At 41.2% G+C, this 25,707-nt stretch overlaps 1 protein-coding gene and 1 long non-coding RNA gene across 2 annotated transcripts in view; one reads left to right on the forward strand and one right to left on the reverse strand.

Moving 5' to 3' along the window:
* The window catches only part of LOC142602506 (uncharacterized), a 79,574-nt gene that overhangs the window by 46,060 nt on the left and 7,807 nt on the right, over positions 1-25,707 (reverse strand). The window lies entirely within an intron of this gene.
* LOC104641480 (protein NDNF) lies at positions 1,260-8,141 on the forward strand. The gene is made up of 4 exons (XM_010310141.2): positions 1,260-1,277; positions 3,374-3,569; positions 5,531-5,664; positions 6,660-8,141. The coding sequence occupies exons 2-4, from the start codon at positions 3,382-3,384 to the stop codon at positions 8,009-8,011; spliced, it is 1,674 nt and encodes a 557-aa protein (XP_010308443.2). The 5' UTR covers positions 1,260-1,277; positions 3,374-3,381; the 3' UTR covers positions 8,012-8,141.

Raw genomic sequence — 25,707 nt, forward strand, 5'->3', positions numbered from 1 at the left:
AATAAATAAAGGCCTAGCCTCCCTACTATACTCTTGTCTTTGCCCCCTGCAAAGCGCCTGCCTAGGAGCTCCTGCAGGTTTCTGGGGCTTGCCTTTCTGAGCAGACTTGAAGCTGAGTACGCATCCCCACAGCGACAGCCCCAGGGCTCCTTTCTCAATATCTCAGGCCAAGAGGCCAAGAAGTACGAGCAGCACATGAATCCTGGCCACACGCTGCTCTCGCTCAGCAGGAGTGGGCCCTTTCAGGACCATGGCTTTGCTACAACTGCTTTGTCGCCCCAACTGCAGAAGCAATTGTTTGCACTTGCTGTGAGCCATTTCCCATGCACCCTTCTCCTGCCTGCTCCCTCAGCCACAATACTTTCACACCAGAAATAACCCCCCAGCCCATACAGTTTTGCAGTTTCTTTCTTACACAGCCTCCGCAAGCCAAGAAATCTGCTCAGCTCTATTCAGTGGATTCCTGACAGTCTTCAAAGGATTGCTAATTCCAGTCTGCTTAAAAAATGCAGAGCGTCCCCTCCCTTACAGCTTTTCTGCCTTCCCTTCTGTGAGCCAGTCAGCACCTGTTGGGCCATAAAAAACACACGAGAAACATGGTAAACCTGAAACTACCTGAAACTTCTGCCGTGCTGTGGGCAAGGAGATCGCATGCTCCACAGAAGGACCATCAAGCTACTAATGCAAAACTAGTTTTCTGGAGGAGATCGCTGTGCCCCTGGCTGGCTTGTATTAAGGGCTAACAAGGGTTAACAGTGTTTGCTCTCTGCATCTCACCCCCTCCTCCTCACTCTGCATTTCTGTCAAAGACCTGCTCTCCGGCCAGCCACCGCTGGGATTCGGCTGCTCTAACAGTCTGGCTGACACTCTGTGCAGGAGTAAAGTCCTGCTCTCTGGAGGCGGCACAGGCGAATGGGCTTCGCAGCCCTCCAGAAGGAACTCTAGAACTGAGAGCAACAATTGGAACTTTGAAGATTTCAAAATTATGCAAGTTTAAAATAACATTTGAAAACACTCAAGTTAAGAAAATACCAAAAGTGTCTGGTTTGTTTGGGTTTTGCCTTTTTTTTTTTTTTCCTTGAAAGACTGCAAGCATTTTAGTTACTATGTCTGTTCAGGAACCATATGGAAAAATCAGTTCTGTCCTGTTAAACTGGTTGCACAGTTTTAGTTTTCATCTGTCTACAGAGATCTGAAAAGTCTATGTTGTTTTGTTTTATGCTTTTTCGGCAAAGAAAGCAAGTGGTCTGGGGATCATCTGGCCAGGAACACAATAGGTAAGCAGAGTATTTTTTGTGTAACATGTTTCCAAGAGTCAGAGTATACTGTTGGTGTAATTGAGTGAAATCAGCCTTTAGGATGATGTTCTCTTTGGGATAAGCTGATTATAGGTTGGTTGGTTGCTTGGTTTGTTTGTTTTCCTGGACGAGAAAAGCTGAGCTGCCGTGGTATCAGTGTGGTTTGCAAGATCCTGTCATTTAAGCAGCAGAAAGACCTTTTTTTTTTTTCTTAATCCTCTCCGAAGCACAGAGCAACTCAGATTCCACTGTCAAAGGTAAAACAAAATATTTGGGGTTATATTTTGAATCTGGAAACTATTGTTAGACTACAAGAATAACACAGTGGCAAAGAAGTGACTCAGAGTCATAAGGAAAGCTCTGTTTTAAGAACATTAAAAATGGAATTGATATAATAATCTTAACTATGCTTTCAACTTGTTCAGATGGTTGTTTAATCTTGCATTCAGCCAGGCGCTAAAAATATTACAAAGAGGAAGAGAATATCCTAACTTTATTAGGATGTTAGGTATAAAATTCAGATGACGTGGTAGTGATAATTTCAATAATCTCACTGATAAAGATGTGCATTACTTTGGGAATCACAGACAAAACCAAATTTTGTACATAAAAGTCTACAGGTGTATTCAATACTACGTTTAAATGTGCATGTTTGAAATGGATTTATAAGTGACCAGTCCTTTTATAAAGTCACTTTAATCGTAATGGGCAGCAGGTCTGCTGAGTTGTAGATATTTTGACTGCCTAAGATCATCTACACATTTGCAGGCACCATGAGGAAAGGGCTGATCTCAGAAACGAGTAAAAGTGACAAAGGATGGAACCTTTTTTTATGTTCTCTTCCATCATCAGCCAAAAATCAGATTTAACCAGGATGTTTATTCCTTGCTGCCTGTAAAATGCAATAAGCTACTTCTTCCTCAAAAAAGGGATCTTGCTCACAGAGCTCCCTCTGCTTTCCAAATCCCTGAGCTACAGCTGGGCACCTGTATTAAAGGTCTATGCCCGTCTGTCTTCCCCCTTTTATGTCCTTTCCACTTTCCTCTTTTTCTGAAACTGGATGGGGCAGACAAAAAATTTGTAAGCATAGTCTATAACCTCACATAGTATACTGTTAAAATTTCTTGTCCTAACCAGAGTTTCCTATCTGTAGCTCTGGGTAATGTGCATAAGCACAGTTGTAGAGATGATTTTGGGGACTGTTTGTGTACGTTTCTTTCATAGATTCAAAGCTGATAATAAAGCATCCTGGCAAAAGGAAGGGGCATACCTGATTTCTTAAAATCTTTTATCAGAGTGAATACAATAGAGTTGTTACAGTTCCAGTGAGCAGCAAATGCCGAGATGGGCTGGAAGAGATGCACGTGTGAAAGGGATGGGCAATAGAAAAGTCTCAGAATGATTTATCCAGCTGCCCTACAGTAATAAAGCCTTCCTCGAAATGAGATGCACAAAGAGCTTAAATCTCCTAAGTATCAGTTTAGGGATTCTTATCCAGGATCCTCCACTTTTCATCAAACACTGTCTTACACTGCTCTAAGTTATTCTGATCCTCTTCTCTACACATACCATCACAATGGATGAAATAAAAATTATCTCTGACAGAACAGCAGAAGCAGTGTTTGGGATAAAGTGACCTCCTGTGAGTTTGAAAGTGACAGTTCTATTACAAATAACACATCCTTGAAATTTAGCAAATAAACACTATAAACTAGGAAAAATATTTTAAATGTAATTCTCCACTCATTTTGTCAGCAGTGAAAGGTGGGGTTTTTTTATAATTGTCTTGTGGTACTGCACTTGTGCTACATTGACTATATTTTTCTATAATAAAAAACTTCATAGCAGCTTCTGCCATTGAATCTTTGCAGAGAGATCCTTTGAGAAATATTTCTCTGTGAACTTTAAGAAATTTAGCAAAATTGAGACTGTGAGTGTTTGAACGTCTGGCTTGCTGTGATTATGATACATACTAAGAAAGGCACAGAGAGTCACTGACACAGTGACATAGGTCACTGATTATTTTCTCCCTTAAGACAGCAATCTTGGTTCACTTTTGTCATCTCACTTTTCAGTATTGAAGATGTCCTGGTTCTGGTTTTATCTGCCTCTCCATCTTCTCATGGTGGCTTGCTTGTGTCATTCCATAAAAGCACCCACCACTAGTTCCCAACAGAGCTTCAAGACCGATCTCTTCAATTTCTACCACTCCCTGATACTTGCTGATGGTAAGGAAACCACAATTCACCTGCTGAAGGACATACCTAAGAGGTAAGAGCAAATCAGTCACTCCTATTCTCAGATACTTCCCTGTGACACTGGGAGCTGCACGCTACCAGTACGAGCCAAGAATTGCTATGCACCTGCAGAGCCCTACCAGCATCTGCTGAATTTCCAGAGAAATGCCCCATTGCTGTCAAGCTCAAGTGTCATTGCATTGCTCAGTCTAGAATGAGCCTCTGAGACAAAGTTTAGATTCACGTACACATTTCAGGCAGCTTTCTCTGGCGGTTGTCAGAGGAGCAGCAGAGCCGATACAGAACGGGTGGGCTCCAACAGCAAACAGTTGTGCCACAAACAGCCTGGCTTCGGAACTGCAGAGACATCAACTGTCCTACATTCACTGTAAAATACAAGAATTTCACCTAGCAAACTAACTATTCCAAAAATCAACAGAATATCTGCACAGACTTCTTATCAGAAATACTTCCACCAATGTCCAGCATGCTGGAAGTGTTTTTGTTGGATGGCACTAAAGCTTGCTAAGATCAAAAGTACTTTGCATGCGGAAATTCCAGATTCTTCACTTCCCCAAAATATCTGCAAAGTTTTCTGCTGTATCTAGACACGTAGATGATCTAGCTATTACAACTGGCACTGCATCTTGGGTAGCAAAGACTGACCTGCTTGTTTGGGAAGAGATGCACTTCAAGAAGTTTAATCAGACTCCACTTTGGACAGCGACCAACCCGTACAGATTTTGACATACACCCGAGCAGAGCGGTCAGGGAGCAGAGAGTAAGCCAGATGGTTCAGTCTTGATATGAATTGCACAGAAACTAGAACATGGCACATGTTATATAGTATGATGATGCTCACAAGAGCAAAACTAGGAGCTCTCCTTGTGAAAGGCAAATGGGTGTTAAAATCTCAGAAAAGTGAATTTTGCTGTGCTCTTGTAGCATAACATTAAGATTGCAATTAGGGAGCAAAAACTCCTTCACTTCAGCATGATCAGGTAAGGACCTTATGAACCCCAGAGTCATCCAAACAGGAAACCAAGAAATGACAAGTTTTGGCTTAAAGTAAAAGACTCGAGAATGTGGAACTGTTTCCAGTGAAGCTTGACCCTGGCCCAGTAGCCATATCCTGAGAGTAAGCCAGACCTCTAGGCTGCCATGAGCTATCCATAATGACTAGGCTTGTCTCACCAACAAACACAAAACCTCAAATTGCCTTCATTTAACTGCAGAGTGACCGACCCAAGTCCAAATACTTCTGTGGCTGTATACACTCTGTATATACCAAAACAACAGAAATCAACAGAAGACCAAAGGAGTGAGACAGGAAGCTGGGCTTTACTGTAAATAAGCAGGAATCAAAACCTGACCGAGTAGACTGATGTTGCTTTGTACTGCTCATGCACAGCAGCCTCTGGCATGAAGGCAAGGAAGTTAGAACCAGCCTGGATGAAACTGCCATTGACATCTGATAGTCTTCAGGATTGGCTAAAATTATTCTGTTATATCCACTTCATCTGACACCCAGGAAGACCTAGATATGCAAGCACATATGAGAGTATACACTGTAAGAACTTTCACTGAACTCCAGCCAGGAAATCCTGGGAAAAAGCATACCAAATTCCTCAGAGTTAGCCAACGGGTAATGATCTGGAAGGCAGTCAATCACACTCAAAATATCCAGGTAAGTACTGAGATATGATGTTCACCTGAAGTATGTTAAAATTCAGTGGGAAAAACATTGCCTACGTTAGGTGGATAAAACTTCCAGAGGATATTTGTGTATTAGAAGAAAAAAAAAAGAGCATGTATTCTTCCCACAGCTGAAGATTTCAGACACTCACCATGCCCTTGTGTTTATGCACCTCAATGGGGAGTGGTCACTTCTACCCACAGTGGAGTGACCCACATCAGAATGGCTGACTACAAGGAGTCTCAAGCAGACTTTAATTTCCTGACGCTTTCCCCTCTATTTTTAATTCACATTTACAGGTACTACTTTGTTTTGGAGGAAAGCAGAGCCCTTGCATCTTTCACAATAACAGTGACCCCCTGTGACGTTCCCATCGAATGGAGCATACTTGTGCACAAGGCTTCAGCAAGTTTCCTTGGAAAAGCAGCACTAGGTAAGACCCTCAGTCTGCCTGAGCAGAGACAGGGAAGACAAAGTTATTCATAAGGAGTTGTTACAGGAAATTCCCCACAAGTTTAAACATCTCATGCTTCCCTCTCCTGTAAACTGCCATGGGCTGAAGAGGACATCCCTGTCTCCATGGGTGAACCATGGGAGCCCATGGGATTTTGCCATCAACTCAAGTAAATAAAGGATTTGACTTGAAAAAGTCAAAATCACAGGGTAATATTTGGGAACAACACCGGGTGTTCAGGGCTCCACAAATACAGATCAGCTTCATAAGCTGTTTGTACTGGCCCAAACTTCCCTCTGCTGTCTCAGCTCTTTTTCTGTGGCTTAAGCCACTTGAACCAGTCATTTTGCTCCCCACAGTGATATGTAGAACATTTAGCCGTTTATTTTTCTAGGAATACCATCTACCATGGCAGTGGACATTATGCTGCCTTTAGCCCAAGAGGAAATTCCATTCTCTTTCATGATTTTTTAAATTAATTTTTCAAACTAAAATCTGGAAGCTGACATAAACTAGTTCTTACCTGTCAGACAAGTACACCTGACTGAGGAGCTCAAATAACATTCCTTTGAAGTAATAAATATTCCCTTTTCATAGGAGACAGTCAGTGGCACAAAACTAAACCAAAACTCCTTTCATAGAAAGTGTGAGTCTCCTTGAAGAAAAGTACCCAAAGAGACAGCCATCGGAAGAAGAACATTGTAGGGACATCAGGCACGATACAAGTCAAGCTTTTGCAAGTTGTGGGTTTATAATTATAATCTTTTTGAAAACATAATTCTACAACTGCACTGCTAAAATAAAAGCTACTCAAATTTTATTTTAATAAATTGCCAGTAGCAAAAAGTATTTTTAGTTATAATTATTGTTTTCAGCAAGAAAACAGGATGTTCCCTGACATGTGAGCAATAAAACCCATGTGCTTTATTTCACATCTGTTAAAACAAAAGTTACAAGTCTGCTTTTGCCTGCAGGTGATCATGATACACAAGAGGTCTCGAAATCTCAGAAGGCTCCAAGCATGGTATCCACCATTTTTAACTATAAGGGAAATTCTGTAGAGACATACATGGGTATGTCTTCTCATTCTGCCCTTTACATGCTGGAGTTCTTATCCACTGAGCGGGACACACACATTACCGTGTACTTAACAACTGACACAACGTCTGGGCACCTCTACCCAGAACTTCCAATGGATCCACGCATAGATGTTATTGGCATTGGGCATACAACAGTGACTCTGACCTGGAAACACAGTCCCTCGGTCTTGCAACATAGAGAAAACATCCAGTACTGTCTTCTAGTTAATGAAAAGCACAACTACAAGAGCTTATGTGCTGCTGAGACAGCAATCAGATCCTCCGGAATGAAACTGCCACCTACATTAGCTTTGTCTCTCTCTCCATACCTTCTCGAACCGCAGCAGGTGATGATATTGTCCAACAGTGAATTGAGCATCATCAACAAAGCAAGCAGTGGGGAAGTCAGGCAGATATGCATGGGTACCAAGAACACCTACACAGTGCCCAATCTCAGTCCCAGCACTCAGTATTACTTTGACGTTTTTGTTGTCAATCTCCTCACAAATGCCAGCGCTGCTTACACTGGGACATTTGCAAGAACCCTGGAAGAACCTGAACCTAAGGTGACGGAGCTGAAAGATGGGAAAGTTATTCAGATTGTCCTGGATGGGAAAAAACAGAAATTCTACAGTCTGCAGTACCAGGCAAGGCACAAGAAAATACAATTCACCTTTCAGTTGTGTCGTGGCCAAGTACGGGTTCACATAACAAAGAACGGTAAAACAGTGGCATCGGAAAACATCTCAGGGCTGAGGTATTTCTCACTGAAGGGAAAGCTGTTGGACACATATTTGGTGCAGTTGAGGTCCACAGAGGAGTCTAACTCTTCTGTGAAAGTCCAGGTGTCCTCCCATTTCCATAAGCCCTTATTCCCACTTCTCCCAGAGAGCTTAAAAATCAAATCCTTCAGTAAACTGAGGACCTGCAACTCTGTCACCATTGCCTGGCTAGGAACACAAGAAGAGAGCAAGTACTGTGTGTACAAGAAAAGGATTGAAGAAGATCAGGTCTGGATGGAACTGCAGAGTGCAGACAGGTGCTCTGGACCTGAATCTCGGCACAAGTCAGAGAAAGTGCTGTGCAAGTATTTCTATGATATTAATCTCCAGCGAGCTGTCACCACAGAGACCATCAAAGGGCTGGATGCAGGGACGCTTTACTTGTTTGATGTTTATCTCTTCGGGCCATCTGGCATCCCCATCAGATATCACAGTAAAGTTGTGAAGACCAGAAAAAAATGTTGAAGGTTTTCAAAGAAGTGAATGAAGACTTTTATCAAAATCTATGCCAATCCATGCCATAGCCCGTGCAGTTTAAAATACGCTGACTCAGAAAATTTAAAGCCATGCGATTCTACAGAAACAGCATCTTAGTTGTCTAGATCATTACGCTTACATTTGCATCTCCTGTATAAGGTTTTTTTTTCCCCTTCTGCTGTCTCACTCAGACAGCAAAAACAGATCAACGAAACAAATCCATGCACATGGAAATAAAATACTCACAATAGCACCCACGAGAAATAGATTGGTTACCCAAAATGCTTCAGAAATCCAACACAGAAATGATGGGAAACACTTCTCAAGCAGCACACATCATTATTTCAAAGTCTCAGAGTTTTCCACTGTGTAACTCCATCAGCTTATGAGGACCCCGCAAGTCAAGCTGCTCTCAAGAGGCTGAACTTCCCCACTGCTTGATCAGGGATGGAGACAAAAAGAAATTTTAAAAAGCAGTGGAACTGGCGTAAAGCTCCACACCTTGAGTAAAGCAGGCTGAAGTACATATTCCCCCATTACCTGCATGTTTGCTTGGCTTTCATTTCTGTAGAGAAACTGTACTTGGTTAGAAAGTGACAAAATTCAGGCCAGGAACTGGCTCTGGATCTGACTTCTCTGGGGAGTATACAAACGCACTGCTGTGCTGCTGCCCATTGAGGAAAGTAGCAAGTAAGGAATCTTGCCATGGAAAGGAGGTTTTTATCTCTCGTGTCTGATATCAAGCCCATGCCTACCACTGTGTGACTCCTGAGTGTAATATACTCTCTCTTCACATCCTTAACCCAGCCTATATCAATGAATGCATTGCTTTAGGAAAAAATAAATGTAGTTTTCCTATTAAATATCATGGAGGGAAAATATTTGTAGTAAAAATCCTGACAAACATTTTTTTGTTGTCCTGTTTCCTTGATTACCTTCCTTAGATGACAAGAGACAGTATTAAAAAAATTTGAAAAAAATTAAAAGTCTTCATAAAAAAAAACTTATGCTCAATTTCAATTATCAGTAGAAAATATTTTGCACATGGGCTCTTGGCAGGTCTGGAACTTACATGTAAAGAGATACAATAGATTCACTGACCCTGAGATTGAAAGAGAAATCTTGCCTGCTGTAATTCTTTTTCCTCTGCAATTACACTGAGCAAAGATATAAATTATTAATTCCATTATTGTACATTTCAGAAGTTCACTTGCGATTCAGGCTCATCAAGGTTCTAGTTTACTGTGAATAATTATTACCTCCAAGCATGCTTGGAGGTACTTGGTAAGGACTGAATCAGTCCTCTGTGCACACAAAGGATTGTACCTTTCCTGCTCCACAGCCTTGAGAGCGCCGCGCACCCTGTACAGTGCACGCTATACATTAGCAGACTCGTTAGTCGCAGAAGAAGGGTTCTGGCCTTCGCATGGGATCAGCTGCAGTATGTGGGCTTTGGCTAGGCTTTACGTTCCTGCAGGCACTATTCCAGATCAAGCGGTGCCACGGCAGGAGCAGTGTGCTCCATGACCTCCTCCCCACACTCTGCACGCCTTTTGGCTAATTACAGGGCCTGGCATCTGCACTGCCTTCTTTCCAAGGCAAGCCTTCTCCATTTTGCTCCTGCCAAAAATAGTCTGAGCTCAAAGAGCAACAGAGGTCATCTCCACTTGGAAATCTTAATGTTTTCTTCTGCCTTCCTCCTCAATTTCAGGCATTTATATTCTGGATGAACTTCACTTAGATGCCCTACAAATGACTGTTATAACAACCATAACAACAACAACAGCGGAGCAACAGGAAAATCTGTTTAATTGCAGATACAATAAATTCTTAATCCACTGTCCTCAGTCTGTCAGAGCATTAACCCCTGCTTTTACCCTCTGTACACAAATGCCACAAAAATGTCACTTGGAAGAGGAAGGTACATTGGCAACTTGCCTCATACCAGTGCCTCTACTGAAGAATATATTTCACAACTTTAGACTTCTCAGCAAAACCTTGCTTTAGCGCTGTAGCCAAGAGGTCCGAGGAAGGGATAGAAGGACAGTCTGGGAGGGGGCAGAGAGCTGAGCAGACAGAGGTAATACATAAGCAAAGGCTTGGTGTAGCGCTGAGTTGACTGACAGGTAATAGAATCTGGAGGGAAGGAAGTGCAGGTTTGGAAGTCAGCAGATATTTCAGGGGGACTTTGAGAACAGCCAAGAGATTCTCCTCCTCCCAGCTTCACCAGCTCCTCTTCACTCCACCTTCCTCTGGCCATCGCCACATGCAGAGGACTGGCTGCAGCAGAGACCAGTGGGGAGCTCTGAAGACCACAACTTACTGCTCCTGCAGCCCAGGCTGGCACACAAGCAGAGCAGTGACTACTGCTGCTAGTCCCTCACTCACAGGAGGAGCTGCCACCCACACATACCAGTCTCTCCATCAGCAAAGGCCCCTGCACAGGGGAGGGAGAGCTTAGCTATAGAGAGGAACATGCTGTTCTGTCAAAACCCATTGCCTTTAATATAAGCAGAGCAGACAACCTGCCCTCCAGGTAGCAGCCCACTTTGCTTGTGTGTAGCCAGCCATGGTCTGTAATACAGACCCCAGGAACAGCAGGGAATGTTCCTCTCCATTGATCTTTCCACTGTGATTTTGCCTGTGTGCACCAGACTGTAACCCTTTTTTCAATTCACTGACGCCCATACCCTGCTTGCGGCAGCCTTGGGATGCACTGGTTTTATAAGCTGGGTGTCACTTTGCTCACTGGGAGTGACGTTTCAGAGGTTTATCCACAACAAAACCAAAGGTGCTGCAACAAAACCATTGGTGCTCTTCCTACCCCTACCAACTGCTCATGTGTGCAGTTCCCCATCTTCAACACTTGAAAGCCCTTCTCTTTCAAAGCTGTTTAACATCTTTCCATCTTCTCTCCCTTCCTTTGACTAGTGCTTGCCTACTGCAGTCTGATCATAAACATTTCCCAAGTTACATTTACTTCTTTATTCTTTCTGCAGTCTTTCTTGCTGAATTTCTAGAGAAGCTCAGTTCCTTCAGTCCAGTCTGTCCTAAGCTGTCATCAACTCTTCCCATCTGCTCCCCATCCCTGCTGGATCTGAGTCATATAGGAAGCGCAGACAGATATCTTCATGGAGAACATTCCAAGAGCAACATTTTGCTTTTGTGGATCATTTAAAGTAAGTCCTCAACAGTATTATCAGGCCAAAGTATTTTTCCTAGTATTCAGTGGTGAGTCCCAGTTTATGTACTTCTAGCTATTGGATCTCAAGTTCTACCACAGCTGAGATCAAAGCCTGACACTATGCATCTCTTCCTAGCATTTTTACAGAATTGCTTCCATTGCTAAGCCACCCCTCCACATGGGAAGTGGGGGTCAGGGGTACCAAAAACAGAGAGGGCAAGTAACAAGAGAAAACAGGTTTTGTATCTATGTCACCTTTCTTTGTGGGCTCAGCCTCACAAATCACCACTTGCATTCCGGAAATGAGGTGCAGGTATCTGAAACAGTGAAATAATAAAGCACAGGCTTCCAAATTTGCCATTGTGTACGCCTGTAAGCCACAAAACAGTACAGCAAGGGGCTCTTCAGCATCACTTTCAGTATTTCATACAACTGTTATTGCTGGAAACTTCAAAACACAACTTAAGACAGTAATAATGGCTCATTTAAGTTACACACTTTGAAAGATACCGCTACTTAAAACCAGTATAGAGGTTTCTGATACTGAGTTCAATGACTGATGACATTTATGAGTTAATATTTAACTGACATCGAGAATCATGTATTTTGTCATTCCTTTTTCCTCCTGTATTTAACAGCCCATTTATTCATTCCCTGTTACTTTGAGTTTCCTAACAAATGTAAATACCCTTCTAGGTGGATCTAGTACTCATTTAAAAATTGTTCTCTGTCTGTCCACAAACACATTCAGGGATGCTTTCACAGCTTTGAGTAAGATTTTTTTTTTTAATCCTTGTGTCCTTGCTTTTTTTTTATCTGGATAGTGCCTTCCTACTCAGAAGACTTGCTTCTAGCTTAAGCAACATGTTAATAATAGCCTTGCTATTTTGGCCCCAGGTGCTGGACTGAAATCCTGCTCACTAGTAGTTTTCAAAGTCAGAGTTGTGAGTTTGTTTACATGTATACACAACACCTGCATTTTGGGATTTGTTGGGTTTTGGTCAGTAGAGTTTATGAACCATTGACACTGCAGTTAAACATCCTTGCCACATACAGCTTTGCACAAGGCTTAAAATCTAATTTTAAAAGTCAAATAATATTAACACTGACAGCAAGTCCAAGCCAGTGACCCCAAAATGCCAAAGGCTTTCAGGTGCTGTTAGAGCAACTGAAGCTCTCTGGCATTTGAAGAAAAACGGATGACTGGGCAACTGAATACCCATTCAGCAAAATAACAAACCCAGGCAAAACCAGATTACTGTATCTTTGGGGATGAAGGTGAACAAAAGATGCATGGCTGCTCATCAGTGTTACCTATTCTGCACAGGCTGGATTGAGAGATCAACAAAGCAGAGACAGGTGAATGGGCTTCTTTTGCAAAACAGGTATTTCCTGGGCAAGTCTGTCTAGGAATATTAAGAAATAGCATCGTAAAAAAGCAGCTACATTTACTAGAAGAGTCAAACAATAAATGTCACACTCCTGCGTTACATTTTTCTGCAAAGAAACACGATCTAACTCAGGGCTGGGCCCAGGGGATACGGGGCTAACCACTGCTGGCATGAGCTGCCGTGGCTCCAGCAGCCAGCGCTGCCAGGAGGTGGTTGAGCATCGTGGGCAGCACACGAAACGCCGTGCTGCTGCCAGGCCCGCGGGCACGAGAGAGCAGCGGCACGTTGTGTCAGAAGTGGAAAGAGCTTATTTGGTAAAGCTTATCAGGAGCAAGTATTTCGGCAAATTTAACAAGCCAAGCATCTTGCTGATAAGGTTATTAAGGCAGAACGGATAGAAGAAAAGTCTAAGGAGCTTACATTTTATTTTCTTTTAGACTTTCAAGCGTTCCAGGTTCGGGGGAGGGTTGTTTAAAGGGCATAAAAAGTGATAGCCAAGGAACAAAAAAAGATAGGTGCTTACTGGAAGGACTGTAACACCACAGTGTTCCTAGTGCCTCTGAGAGGTTCAAGACTGCCATCACTGAAGGGGTCAAAGCTCCTATGAAACAGAGAAATACAGTGGTACCAAGGACAGTCACAGATTTGATGAGGTTAAAGTTGGGAGTTTTAGTTCAGACATGATCTGCCCAGCAAATTGTGATCCCAGGCACCTCCCTAACAACTCCATCTTCTCCTGTAGTGCTCTTGCCCTGAAGGAGATTCTCTGGAACCTTTCTTCCCTGTCTCACTGACAACACTTAGCAGCAGCTTACCTCCCACCAGAGCTGGATGTCCCACCAATACTCTAGGACACCGGGAACAGACCCCAGTTTGTCAGGAGGTCATTCGTCAGGGACTGTGGTCACTGATCCTGTGGCCTCTGCAAGAGACTGAGGATTTGCTTTCAGGGACTAAGCCATCCCCAGAAAACTGTACACCCTGTCGTATACTGCTTTTCCTCCGAGGAAGGTTCTCTGCTGCTCCCCTACCTCAAACCTATGAAAGCATTTGAACAAGGCTAGCCTGCCCCAGATGACAGCAGAGTACGCTGAGGAGGTAAGCACCAGAGAGTGCTGTTTCTTTTTGCAGGTATTCATATCAGTGACACAGGAGGGGCTCTGAGAAGGTGACCTTGGAACTCAGCTTGGAAGGGTTTTTTCAAACTCTTGTGGTAATTTGGTCTGAAAGCAGAACCCAGTAGGAAAGGAGACCTTCAGAGGGCAGGGTGGGAGCAGGAAAAAAAGCATGAAGAGTCTGGAGGTAATGAGGTAAAATTTGAGTTTGTTAGAAGCTCCTAAGGAAAGGAAGGGTCCGGCCTGGATCCACATTTTGTATCTGGCTCCCATTTTTATAAGTTGTCTACTAAAGAAACCTTTTTACCTGGACAGACATTTCTCCAGAATGACATTCATTTTCAGCAGGGCTCTGCAGGAGCCCTGATAAAGGCTGCCAGCGGGATACATCAGTCCTGGCCCTTCCTGCAGCATTTTCCAGGCACTAGCACCACAGCAGTAACTGTGACACCAATTACTTTTTCATTCTCTTTCCAGCAGAAGATTGTGCTTGATTAAGCTTCACTACTGATTCATTTCTGTCTCTGAAATTCAGTGCCAGCATATAAACGCACTAAGCCCCTGGTATTCCTGTAGCTTGTGACTCACACAAACAGGAAAACTCAGCATGCAGCATGTTGTCTGTACAAAGACCGTGACTCTAAGGAAATACTCAAACTCTGAGTCTCCATTAAAGGCCTCAGAACATAACCACACACAACACACTGTTAAGGTAATGTGCTGTAAGACCTGGATTTCACATCTAACAGATCAGCTACATTAAAAATAACCCCTCTACAAAACCAAAACAGGGACAAATAGGCAAAGTCTAGCTCTTCTGCTTTTCATTTTCTTATGGGAGGCATAGGTCAAAACCAGCCTGGCAACACTCCAAGTGGTACTACACAGCACGGCTGAGGTGGTACCATTGATCAGAAAAACATACACTTTAAATTGCTAGTGTGGTGTGTGATAAATGGCTTTAAACAGGTTAAATGCATCTCCACTGTGAGCTTAGGGCATGGTCTGTCTCCTTTATCGCCACAGACATAACTGGAAAGTTTAAGGTTGGCTATTTGAGTGAATCTCAGTTACAGGAGTGCAGAAAAGCAACTTTCCTGCCATGTCCCAGTGGAAAGTTTCACAGGTATACCTTTGAGAAATGGCTGAGAAGCACAGCTAGCAACTTGACTGGTTTCCTGAGCCTCACTGATGAGGTAAGAAGCATTCAAGGCTGTTAAATAATTTTCCGACTCGTTCTTAAAGTCAACACTTCTGCATGCAAATAACTGACAATCCGAGGGACCTTGACAGGCTGGAGAGGTGGGCCCATGTGAACCGCATGAAGTTCAACAAGGCCAAGTGCAAGGTCCTGCACATGGGTCGGCGCAATCCCAAGCACAACTATAGGCTGGGTGAGGAATGGATTGAAAGCAGCCCTGAGGAGAAGGACTTGGGGGTATTGATTGATGAAAAACTCAACATGAGCCAGCAGCGTGCGCTTGCAGCCCAGAAAGCCAATCGTGTCCTGGGCTGCATCAAAAGAAGCATGACCAGCAGGTCGAGGGAGGTGATCCTGCCCCTCTACTCCGCTCTTGTGAGACCCCACCTGGAGTACTGCATCCAGCTCTGGGGGCCCCAGTACAGGAGAGACATGGAGCTGTTGGAGAGAGTCCAGAGGAGGGCCACGAAGCTGACTGGAGGGCTGGAGCACCTCTCCTATGAGGACAGGCTGAGAGAGTTGGGGTTGTTCAGCCTGGAGAAAAGAAGGCTCCAGGGAGATCTAATTGCAGCTTACCAGTACCTGAAGGGGCCTACAGGAAAGATGGTGAGGGACTGTTTATCAGGGAGTGTAGTGACAGGACAAGGGGTAATGGGTTTAAGCTGAAGGAGGGTCAATTTAGATCAGATGTTAGAAAGAAATTCTTTACTGTCAGAGTGGTGAGGCACTGGAACAGGTTGCCCAGGGAGGTTGTGGAGGCCCCATCCCTGGAAGTGTTCAAGGCCAGGTTGGATGGGGCTTTGGGCAACGTGGTCTAGTGGAGGGTGTCCCTGCCCATGGCAGGGGGGTTGGAACTAGATCATCTTTAAGGTCTCTTCCAACCCAAACCAGTCTATGATCCTATGATTATGATATACTAAGTACATTCATAAGATGTATAGGTGGGAATCTGTACGGCTTGCTCCCTTCCTTCACATTTTCCTATTCTTGATACATAGAAAGTAGTTGTATGCACAAACTACATGGCTTAACAGTATCTCAACTTGGGGCCAGTTTCATGATTTTTAAGCATTTGGAGTTGACAGTACCCATGACTGTGGATTGTCAGCTGCACATTCATGAAGGACCACAAAAGCAAGAACTTTGTTTACCATGACAATCAGGAGGCCTCAGAATGCTTACTGTATATGTTGGAAAGTTTTAACTTGGAGGATTCTTTGGCCTTTTTTCATCTAGAAGAATCCAAACCAAAGAGGGAACCAATATTAAGCACTACTGTCAGTGACCAGTGCCTTTGAGGACAACAGCCATCCACTCAGAAGGATTTCTTTATCTACAGCTCAAAAAGAAAAAATTTTATTATTGGGTTGACCTAAAAAAATTTCAAAGATTTGTATTCAGGCAGTTAGTTTCATAAGTGGGCCAAAACCTCTGGTTTTGTAATGTGGCACAGTCCTGAAAGCCAGACTTCCAAAAGCACATAGTGCCAGTTTCTCAGCTCAGACGGAGAACCCACAAATTGGCTAGACCATCAGAAGTGCTTTGCACATATTATCTCCTATTGGGACAAAATAATTTAAAAATCTGTCCGTAACTCAATGAAACCACAACAGTTACATCTGCAAACAATTTGGCCCATAATATTTTCCTCCCTAGTCATGCTTATGCAAAGGAAAAAAAAGCTACTTTTATAGCAACTACTTTATCCATGTTATTCACATGTACTGATGTTCAACCTTCTAGAATACCTGAGAGAAAGCAGCAAGGTGGGTGGGGGTATGCATGTGTCCCAGAGTAGAATTTAATTAGCTACAAAGAAAAAGTCACTTTTAACTCCAAAATGCAACTATTCTATAGCTAAAAGCAGATGGTTTCACTTGGAGATAAAACTTCTCTAAAAGTGGTATCAGAACTCTCATTCATGCAAATATTTTTTGTTTGCAAGGGTAGTTTTTCTTGAAGAGAGAACTTAGATGGAACTGAAAAGTGATTCAGAACATGCAAAAACCCTGTAAGTCCATAGTTCAAAACCAGGATATTAGAGCAGAAATCAGCAGCTCACATTGCATTGGGCACAGTCAGTTCTGACTAAAGTAACTGATAATTACATTATTTAATAGCCTTTTGAGTCTCAGAAATTGGCAGCAAACCTAATATTTCAGCTATTTGAATAAAACTGTTCCTTGTCTCTAGGGTATTGCTGTTTATTTGCCCCAACTCTATTAATTCCATCTTAACCAGGTATTCAGAAAATGTGTGATAGCAGAATTGATCAGTCAAAACATACTGAACATTCTTTTCCAGAGGATTGAGAAATAATTCATTTAAGTAGTTCTTTTGCAACATCCTTTGGCTACGCTGTCCCTCCTACTAACTTCTTACAAGGATAAAGAATTACATCTATTACTGTCCCACTATAGTTTCTTTCTCTACAGACTTTAGCAAAATATTCACATACACTTTTACTTCATTTGAAGCAGGAAGTTACATTTTTTTCCCCATAATAAAACAGTTCTCCACCCACTCCCCAAGAAAAGTATGTAAATTGTCACAGCAAGGCACAATGACGTCCAATGGTAATACTATAAGCATGCTCACATCCCAGCACTAAAGCGCATTTAAAGATAAGCAAAAGGAATTAAAAAATAATGGAAAGACCAAATCTTAAGTGCATGAGCAGAAGAAAACTAGAAAGAATTACCCACAGCCTTCACACAGGAACAGATCCATGTCTCTTAGGGGTTACTTTGGGCAGGTGGAGAGACTGGCTCCCAGGCTACAATTCATCTACAAGAACCCAACCTCCACGGAGTGCCTCAGACTTTGTAGAGTTTCTGGATGTTTCAGCTTGCAGCCTCTTTTGCCTTGTCCTGTCCCTCACCTGCTGCAGAGGGTCCCTTCGCACACACTCCAGCACGCTGTCTGCCCCGGGGAGTGCGTTCGCTGTAGAGCTACCAACTGGCCAGGCAGCACAACTGCTCTGAAACACTCAGAGGCGATGAAGATGGTGCAAAGTGAATGGCATTATTATTGCCATGCATCCATACTATATTTCCTACATTCAAAAAGGCATCTTTCTGCTTCCTAGAAATCATGCAGGACCAGCAAATTGCAAAATTGCGGCAAGAATACAAAAAAATCTAGATGCAAACGTAAGATGCATGTGTGAATTTTCTATTCCCAATGGAATAAGGGTGAACAGCATATTGAGTTTTACATTTGGCCTTTTACAAAATTATGGGTTATTTTCAGAATGCAGCTTTGATTTAACCTCTGGTTGGTTTGGTTCAGTTCAGGCTTGTATCCAAACCTTTTAAAAACCAGTTCAGTTAAAACAGCTAAAGGAAGTAGTATAGGGTTTACTGTACTTTTTCCTTTAACTGTGAAATGTTTTGACTGGAAGCAATTTGGGTCAGGAGCCATTTTTTTATTATATGTGTATTCAGGCCACAGCACTGATCCTGATGGGCCTAAGTGCACTAATAAATGTGGTGGGTACCCATTATTTATTCTCATTTTAAAAGTAACTGAATAAATTTTACCATTAGGTGGCACCAGAGAATATTTTAACATTAATCTGAAGGGCCGCAAACTGAAATCTGGAATAGTCTTAAAACAGATGTAGCCACTAAATTAAAAAAACATAGTCATCTTTGCTATGCATATGAGCACTTTAATTAATTGACTATAAGTGATAGCTTTACACAGTTCATCAGAATGCAAGTTACAGCTAAATCCATTATTTCTTTATGGAAGATTTTTTTTCTATTTTTAATCACACATGAGAAGTATTTAATGTGAAATTGCCATACAGTTTGATTTAACTGAGAAGAATGGCTTTGTAGTGTTTTATTTGTCTTACTGAAAAGGGAAATATATCTTTGCCCAGACAATTCCAAATGTAGGCTATTAGGAAAAAGACCCTTTCCAGAGTCCCCGTGCATATCTGGTACAATTCCAGCTAGGTCTTTGAATAATTTACCAGCTAATGAGCTCTTTTCTATTTATGAAATAATACTCTTAAGAATAGTAAGGCAGGACATAAGCAGTAGCCATATGTTTCTTCTCGAATTCCAGCTAGACAAATGACCTGAAAATTGCTGTTGCAAGAACTTCTAAAACATATGGCTAAGTACAGGGAATTTGTTAACTTCTTGTGTCAGATCCAAGAGTTTCCAATTATCAACAAAAGATGGCATACCAACCCAATTACTCCTGATATATTCCAGTCAAGACAGATTCCAAATAACCATAGCTGTGTGGGTGTATGCGGTTTGAAATAACAGGAATCACTGAAAATTTAGTGTAAATAAAAAAAGTAGACCTTCTACATATCACATCCAGACAAATGTGTCCCAGTGTGCTGAATGTGCTTTCAACAGGAAGCAGGAATTTTTAGGCATTCTACCAATGCTGATTTCAAGCCATCATAAACTATTAGAGGTACATTTACTTTCCAGCATTACAGAAAACTCCTGCAACAGCTTATTTATTTCATTTGTCAGAGTGGAAAAAAAAATATGTTTCTTACATAAGATAACAAAAATGTACCAAATCATTTTCAATTATTGTTTTTAAAATTATTAATTGCAGATTGCTTTTTAAGGCAACATCCTTGTACTGTTGGATAAACATGAGGCTACAATTAACAGTCAGAACACTGGTACATTATGCACATTACTGATACATCTGACTAAGGAACCGAGTCCAGCCCCATGTTCTTACTCACGGGAGTACTTAGACCCAGACTCTGTAGACACAATGTGTTTTCATACCATGCCTTACCCAAAGAATCTCTAGGCATTCTACTTGACAGCAAGATGGAAAAACAATGATATATTCACAACAATGAACCAGAATTCATAGAACCGCTAAGGAAAAAACCATGAGGAACACGTTTGTAAACTAAACAATATTTCATATTCATACTGTAAAATTTATTACATCATCTTAAGAGCTATATAACCTATCAAGGATTATTCCCACTGTACTATGTCAGTGTGTCGATCCAGGTCAATGACAGTATATTCTTCACTAAGTATTTTTCTGGGCTAACTTTTGTTTTAATCCATCTTGGAAAGAAGATAAAGCTCCACGGGTAACTTCATGTTGCATTTACATTGGAATTCAGCACTTTGAAAGCCACTGCTTTATTTTTAGCTTACAACTACTGCAACTGTTGTAAGGTTCAAGTCATGGGTGATAGCAAAACATACTAAATGACAGTTATCCATAGGCAAGCCAATTACTGAGATGCTTGCCTTTTGATCACTCACAGCCCTGCAGTCACTTCTCAGAGACAGGTCACCTTGGGTCAAGTTGTGCAATCCCTATCAGAGCAGAATTCACTTACTACACTACACACCTCTTGGCTTTGCTCTAGTGGGAGTACTGCCTAAAGGCTGCAGGAACATCCCTTACAGGCCACTTGCTGAGGAAAAAGTCTGAAAGAAATTGTGCCACTGGTGGGGTAAGAGGAAAAAGTCCCACAAAGCCTGAGAACCTCCGCATCTTCCTCAAGATTTCTAGTCAGACAAGTTGATCATGAGGGAGACTGGTCCATTCCAACTAAAGTAAACAAATTTAATGGAAAAATGATCTCCAAATACTTTGAACAGACTAAACATTAAAATAACTACAGGTACAAAAGACGTTTTTTAAAAGTCTAGAAATGCAATCTTTTCCTAATGGCTCAGTTTTCATTTTTATGAAACTAAAAATCACTAATTTAACTAATCCCTCATTTACTGTATTGATTTTAGTAGTCCTTAAGCTATTAGTGTTAAAAAAAAGGCAGATTTTTTAAAAACATAACTCTGGTCTAATTCATAAGCCATGAGGAAGAAAAAAAATAGATGTGAAAAATCACATTTTGTACCTGCCTAAAGTTATATTTAACTGTAGTAAGAAGATTCAAAAAAACTATAGATCATTCCGAAATTTGCTGCCTCTGTGCTGTGTAGATGACTGATGTATTTCTCCCAAACACAAGATAAAACCTAAAGTGTTGTTTCTTATCAGAGCAAATATCTGGCACTGTTCATAGGAATTTCCAATATTAACCCACCTGTAAACCAAAGAAAACATTTTCTCATAGCTCAGGAATCACAGTGCCACAGCAGCTCATTTGTAAGACACAGGAATGTTGCTTGTGAAACTTAATCTGCTATGAGCACATTGAGGTTTTTCAATGATTAGCTACAGTTTTATCAGCTCCACGATGCAAAAAGATGAGTTTTCACCAGCATGTTAATGGTATCTAACTGGCAATGCTTCCTCACCACCAGAATAAATATTAGTAGTCAGTAAGTTTTCCTAAGTGTCCTCATACACCTTTTTCCCCACTAAAATGTGGAAAAAGTATTCAGAAGTCTGTGCCATGAACCAAAATACCTACTTCTAAGTCAGCAACAATCCACCTGCCAAAACATTAGTTCCCACTGCACAATATGCCCCACTTGTCAAACTTGGACTCCCTCAAACTTGCATATAGCAACAAATACATATTTTTATCTCTTCCTTTTCATGCTATTAATTTTTTTGAGGATTGTACTTCTTCCCTGAAGCACATTGTTTCACATGCCATAGCTTAAATGGAATGGGATTCCATTCCAGCAACACACTTAAGCAGACACATGCATTCAATCACGTAAGGAAGCCTATTGATTTTGGTGAACCTATTTGTGTGCATAAAGCCAGGCTTCAGCACCACAGTGAATGATGGCCTTTCTTTATAATCTTATATATTGTCTAGAGTCATCTAGCTATCTAAATTTCAAGAAATGCATGTGCAATCAATCAGCTTTAGCTATTTCAGAATAGTTGTGTCCATGGTTTTTATGGTATTAGCTAAACCTAGATAATGTGGTACCACAGAGGGCCTACCCCAGGGATCTGAACCCTGCTCATCCCAGGGATCTGAATCCTGCTCATTCTCCCTCCCAAGGGACAGGATATCACAGGTGAATCTCTTTACTACTACACTTTCAAAGAGAATTCAAGAAGTCTGTTCCTCTACATCAATGTTCAGCATCACCACAGTAACTGTACATCCACTGGTGGATTATTTCCCTGTTGTAGTGTATTTCTGCACTGTTTATCTATAAATGATTACGCATCTTTCATCTGCTCTCACCTCAAGACCTACGTGCCCTTTGCCACTCCAGCACTATTCAATTTGTTACACAAAATGGATTCATGAAGGGTACAGATTAGTTAAGCGAGCTTCATTTAGCATGCAGCAGAAGCCCTTGTATTGCAGTATTACACCTCAAATGAGAGCCCCATCTTCTTGCTTTCTTACATCACTCTCAAATTGTACTGCTCTTCACTAACCCCATCAGCTCTTTCTTGTGCATGATGGCCATATGGAAGGGCACTGCTCTTGTCAGTTGGAATCACTGCTGCACCTATTAAGATTAATTTGGTTCAATGGTCTCAGCCAGTGGTTTTGTACTGGATATTAAAGGATTTGTTTATTTTAAATATCCCAGAGTCAGATAAGACACACTCAGCCTATTTTAGTATAAAATGCATAACATTCTTAGAGCAAAATGTGTAAAACTCCCACAACTATTTAAGTTAATAATTAAAAGGCCTTACCCTAGGGTTAACCAAGTCAAGTTAGTGATTCATCTCATTTAAAAGTGCACCTACTAGGACAAGAGAAGAATGGAAGACTGTTTAATTATTTTGTATTTCATCCATGTGTAGGTCTGTATTATAAGTGCATACAGAAGTGCAATATGCATCCAGAGAACTTAAATATTGCTACATACTTTGGTAGTTGTGACAGAGTGCAGCAAGCCACATACCTCGAGGCCATCCAAGCCTCTCAGTGCCCCTCAGATTGCTATAGAAGACATACCTGCATATCTGAAACGACTCTGGTGACTGCACCAGTTCAAACACTATGGCATTCACTCAGAATACAGGCAGACTTGTACATGTAAAACTACATTTGCAAAGTTACTTGTACTTTATACCTCCTGTATGCTCCATGGTGACTTGTGACTGGCAGTCCTGGCCAGTCACTACTCTAAACAATGCTTGAAAAGCAAATTTGCTTTAATCTCAATACTGTTCACAGCTTTGCAGAAAGACTAAATCCCAGGAGAAGGCAGCAAGTGGAAAAAAACATTTCCAGGAGGCACAAAAAGAAATGAGATGCTTGATTCCTATTGTAAATTAATCTGAATTGACTGCCTAATTCCATCGGTTTTCTGAGAACTTTTTTTTTTTTAATGTACTTATCTACACCAACTAATTCCAAAAAAGCAAAAATCCCAGCAGTCTCCCATTTAGTATTTTGGAAAGTAGATTTGTCTCTTCTGCTGCCGGAAAATTGCTCAGCAGAAAAACAATGTTAGTGTGGTCAACCTTACAAAAGATGAGTATTTACTCAATACCAGCTGATTGTAACATGTAGCTTCAGGGGAAAGACTAGTTTCTGCCTCCATGAGACAATAAACAGTGCTTTCATGCCAAACCTAACTCTGTCCCCATGCCCCACATCTATAGGAATGAAAGCATTATACAGAACCAGAGAAAAGATACAGCTCCAGTTATCACAGTAGAGGTGCTGTATTTCCCAAAGGCTGTTACTACTCCATGTGGGTGATACATCAGGGACCATCTTTAAAAAAAAAAAAAAGAAAAAAGCCAAAACATTACCATGCACCACAGTCCTCAGGAAAAAGTGATATACAAAAGAAATACAAGAATGCGGCACCAAATCCAAAACCAGAAAGTGGGAGACTGGAAATATAATCAAAGATCATATTAGAATAAATTATTAGTAAGTGATTTTTGAACAACTAGGATGTAAAGAATGTCCATATTTGTCAAGAATATGTCATGGCCTCAACTAGCAGATGTAGTGCATAATAATAGTAAGATAAGCCTTTTACAAAGTTCCACAAAACATCCTTATAAGTGAACTAGAAAATTGTGGTCTTGACAGAGTTCCTAGAAGAAGAACATACAATGGCTTGAAATGTAAATGCAGAAAAAACCCGTAGTATATTTCACGTAAGAAGAAAACAGAGTCATAGACTGAATTAAGGTGGAAGGTCATCAAACCCAGTCCCATGGTCAAAGCAGGGCCAATTAGATCAGGTTGCTCACAGCCTTGTCCAGTCAAGCTCTGGTATCTCCAGCAATGGAAATACCACACTTTCCCTATACAACCTGTTCCACTATCTGACCAGCCTTAAGGTGATCATGTTCTACATAAAATCTGTTCAGGATTTTTGTGTAAACCTGTGTCCACTACCTCCATCCTGCCGTCAGCTGACTGCTCTTTTGAAAAAAGGAAGGAGAATGGCTATCAATCAGGCAACCCTACTATCTGCAGCCACAGTAACACTGGAGATTGTGCTGAAGGCAACACTGATTGTTTTGGAAAAATACCATTAAATTAATTGTTCAACTTTGGAAATAAATACTGAGATAATGCCTTAAACTATTTTTCAGATTAATTTTATGTCAACATACAATCTTAGTAACCACAGTAGAAGCCTAGGTTTGGCTTTACTATTTGTAGCCCATTCATGCAGTAAAATAGCAAGCATTCCTACACAATTAGTCTTGCTAATAATTTTGTTTAGAGTTGTTGGTTTGGGGTTTTTTTGGGTTTTTTTGGTTTTGTTTTTTTTTTTAAGAGCAATACAAACATTAGCCCAGAAATCATCAAAACACAGGATTTTTTTTGAAACCAACATTTTAAAAATTAGCATATTAGCAAATTGAGAGTCAGGTATTAGGCAAACTAAAGAACATGCTTCATGGTATTTGCCAAAGAGTGTTTGCTACACTAAGGTCTCTGGACCAAATCTTTATCTGTTACATGTGCGAATTCATTTACTCTAAGATGTCTGTATAAAAATGTCCAAAAGCAAAATGTATTCCTTCTTGTCCACTGAAGTTCTTGGCCATTTACAGTCACTAACCTGATAAAACACTATTACAGACTTGGTTTAGGAATGTAATTCAGTCATTTCAGTGCTTCCTGTCTCTGCCTCTGTGGGCTAGTAAACTTGACTGCGACAGTTTAGTTACATTAACCTAGCTTTCCTTGCCATTACTATGATGTTTTTCTTTCTTCTGAGTACTATGAGTCATTTCCTTAAATCTTTGCTGGTTTGGCTGCAGTCTTCAGGATAGTAGGAACTGCCAATGCTCCTCTTCCACTTCTGGTTTTAACTCCACTGTGTGCTAGAACCATTTCTCCATTACGTTGGTTTTATCTAAGATATTCTTGATGAAATTATTAGATTTTCCCCTTACGTAAGTCAACCAAGCTCAGCTGACAGCATAGCTCCTTTGAAGCCATACAGGTTTACAGTTGTTGAGGGTCTAAGCCCTATATTCTATTACTATTCTGATAAAGCCCTTGCAGGTGACTAGCTGTTTCCCGTGCATTTAAAAACATGGTTGTACCACTCCATTCTTTTGTTCCTCAGTTTAGTCTGAAGGAATAAATAGAAAGAAATCTTTATGCCCAAGGAGGTAAAGTCTTCTGATGCATTTTGATGGTTCAGGTAGTCCTCTATGTACTCCTAAAGCCTTGGACAGAGGAAATTACACAAAGAAAGGAACATGAATATCAATACATGAAGTCTTTGATCTCCTAAATGTGAACAATTTTTTTATCTATTTCCCTACTGAATCACACAAGAAGTCAAGCCAATTCTTAATAAATAAATCCAGATGGACAATACAGATTTCCTGAAAGATATAGCTCAAGATGATAGCTTCAGAAGAGACCAGGTAAAGGTGGTTTGCATCATCTT

The sequence above is a fragment of the Balearica regulorum genome, chromosome 7 (genome assembly GCF_011004875.1).
Source record: "Balearica regulorum gibbericeps isolate bBalReg1 chromosome 7, bBalReg1.pri, whole genome shotgun sequence".
NCBI lineage: Eukaryota > Metazoa > Chordata > Aves > Gruiformes > Gruidae > Balearica > Balearica regulorum.

Bases quoted from the DNA above. Each gene is read 5' to 3' on its own strand.
- LOC104641480 (XM_010310141.2), top strand. From the start codon at position 3,382: ATGTCCTGGTTCTGGTTTTATCTGCCTCTCCATCTTCTCATGGTGGCT. The intron at 3,570-5,530 runs GTAAGAGCAAAT...TCACATTTACAG, and splicing joins CTGAAGGACATACCTAAGAG to GTACTACTTTGTTTTGGAGG. The intron at 5,665-6,659 runs GTAAGACCCTCA...TTTTGCCTGCAG, and splicing joins CCTTGGAAAAGCAGCACTAG to GTGATCATGATACACAAGAG.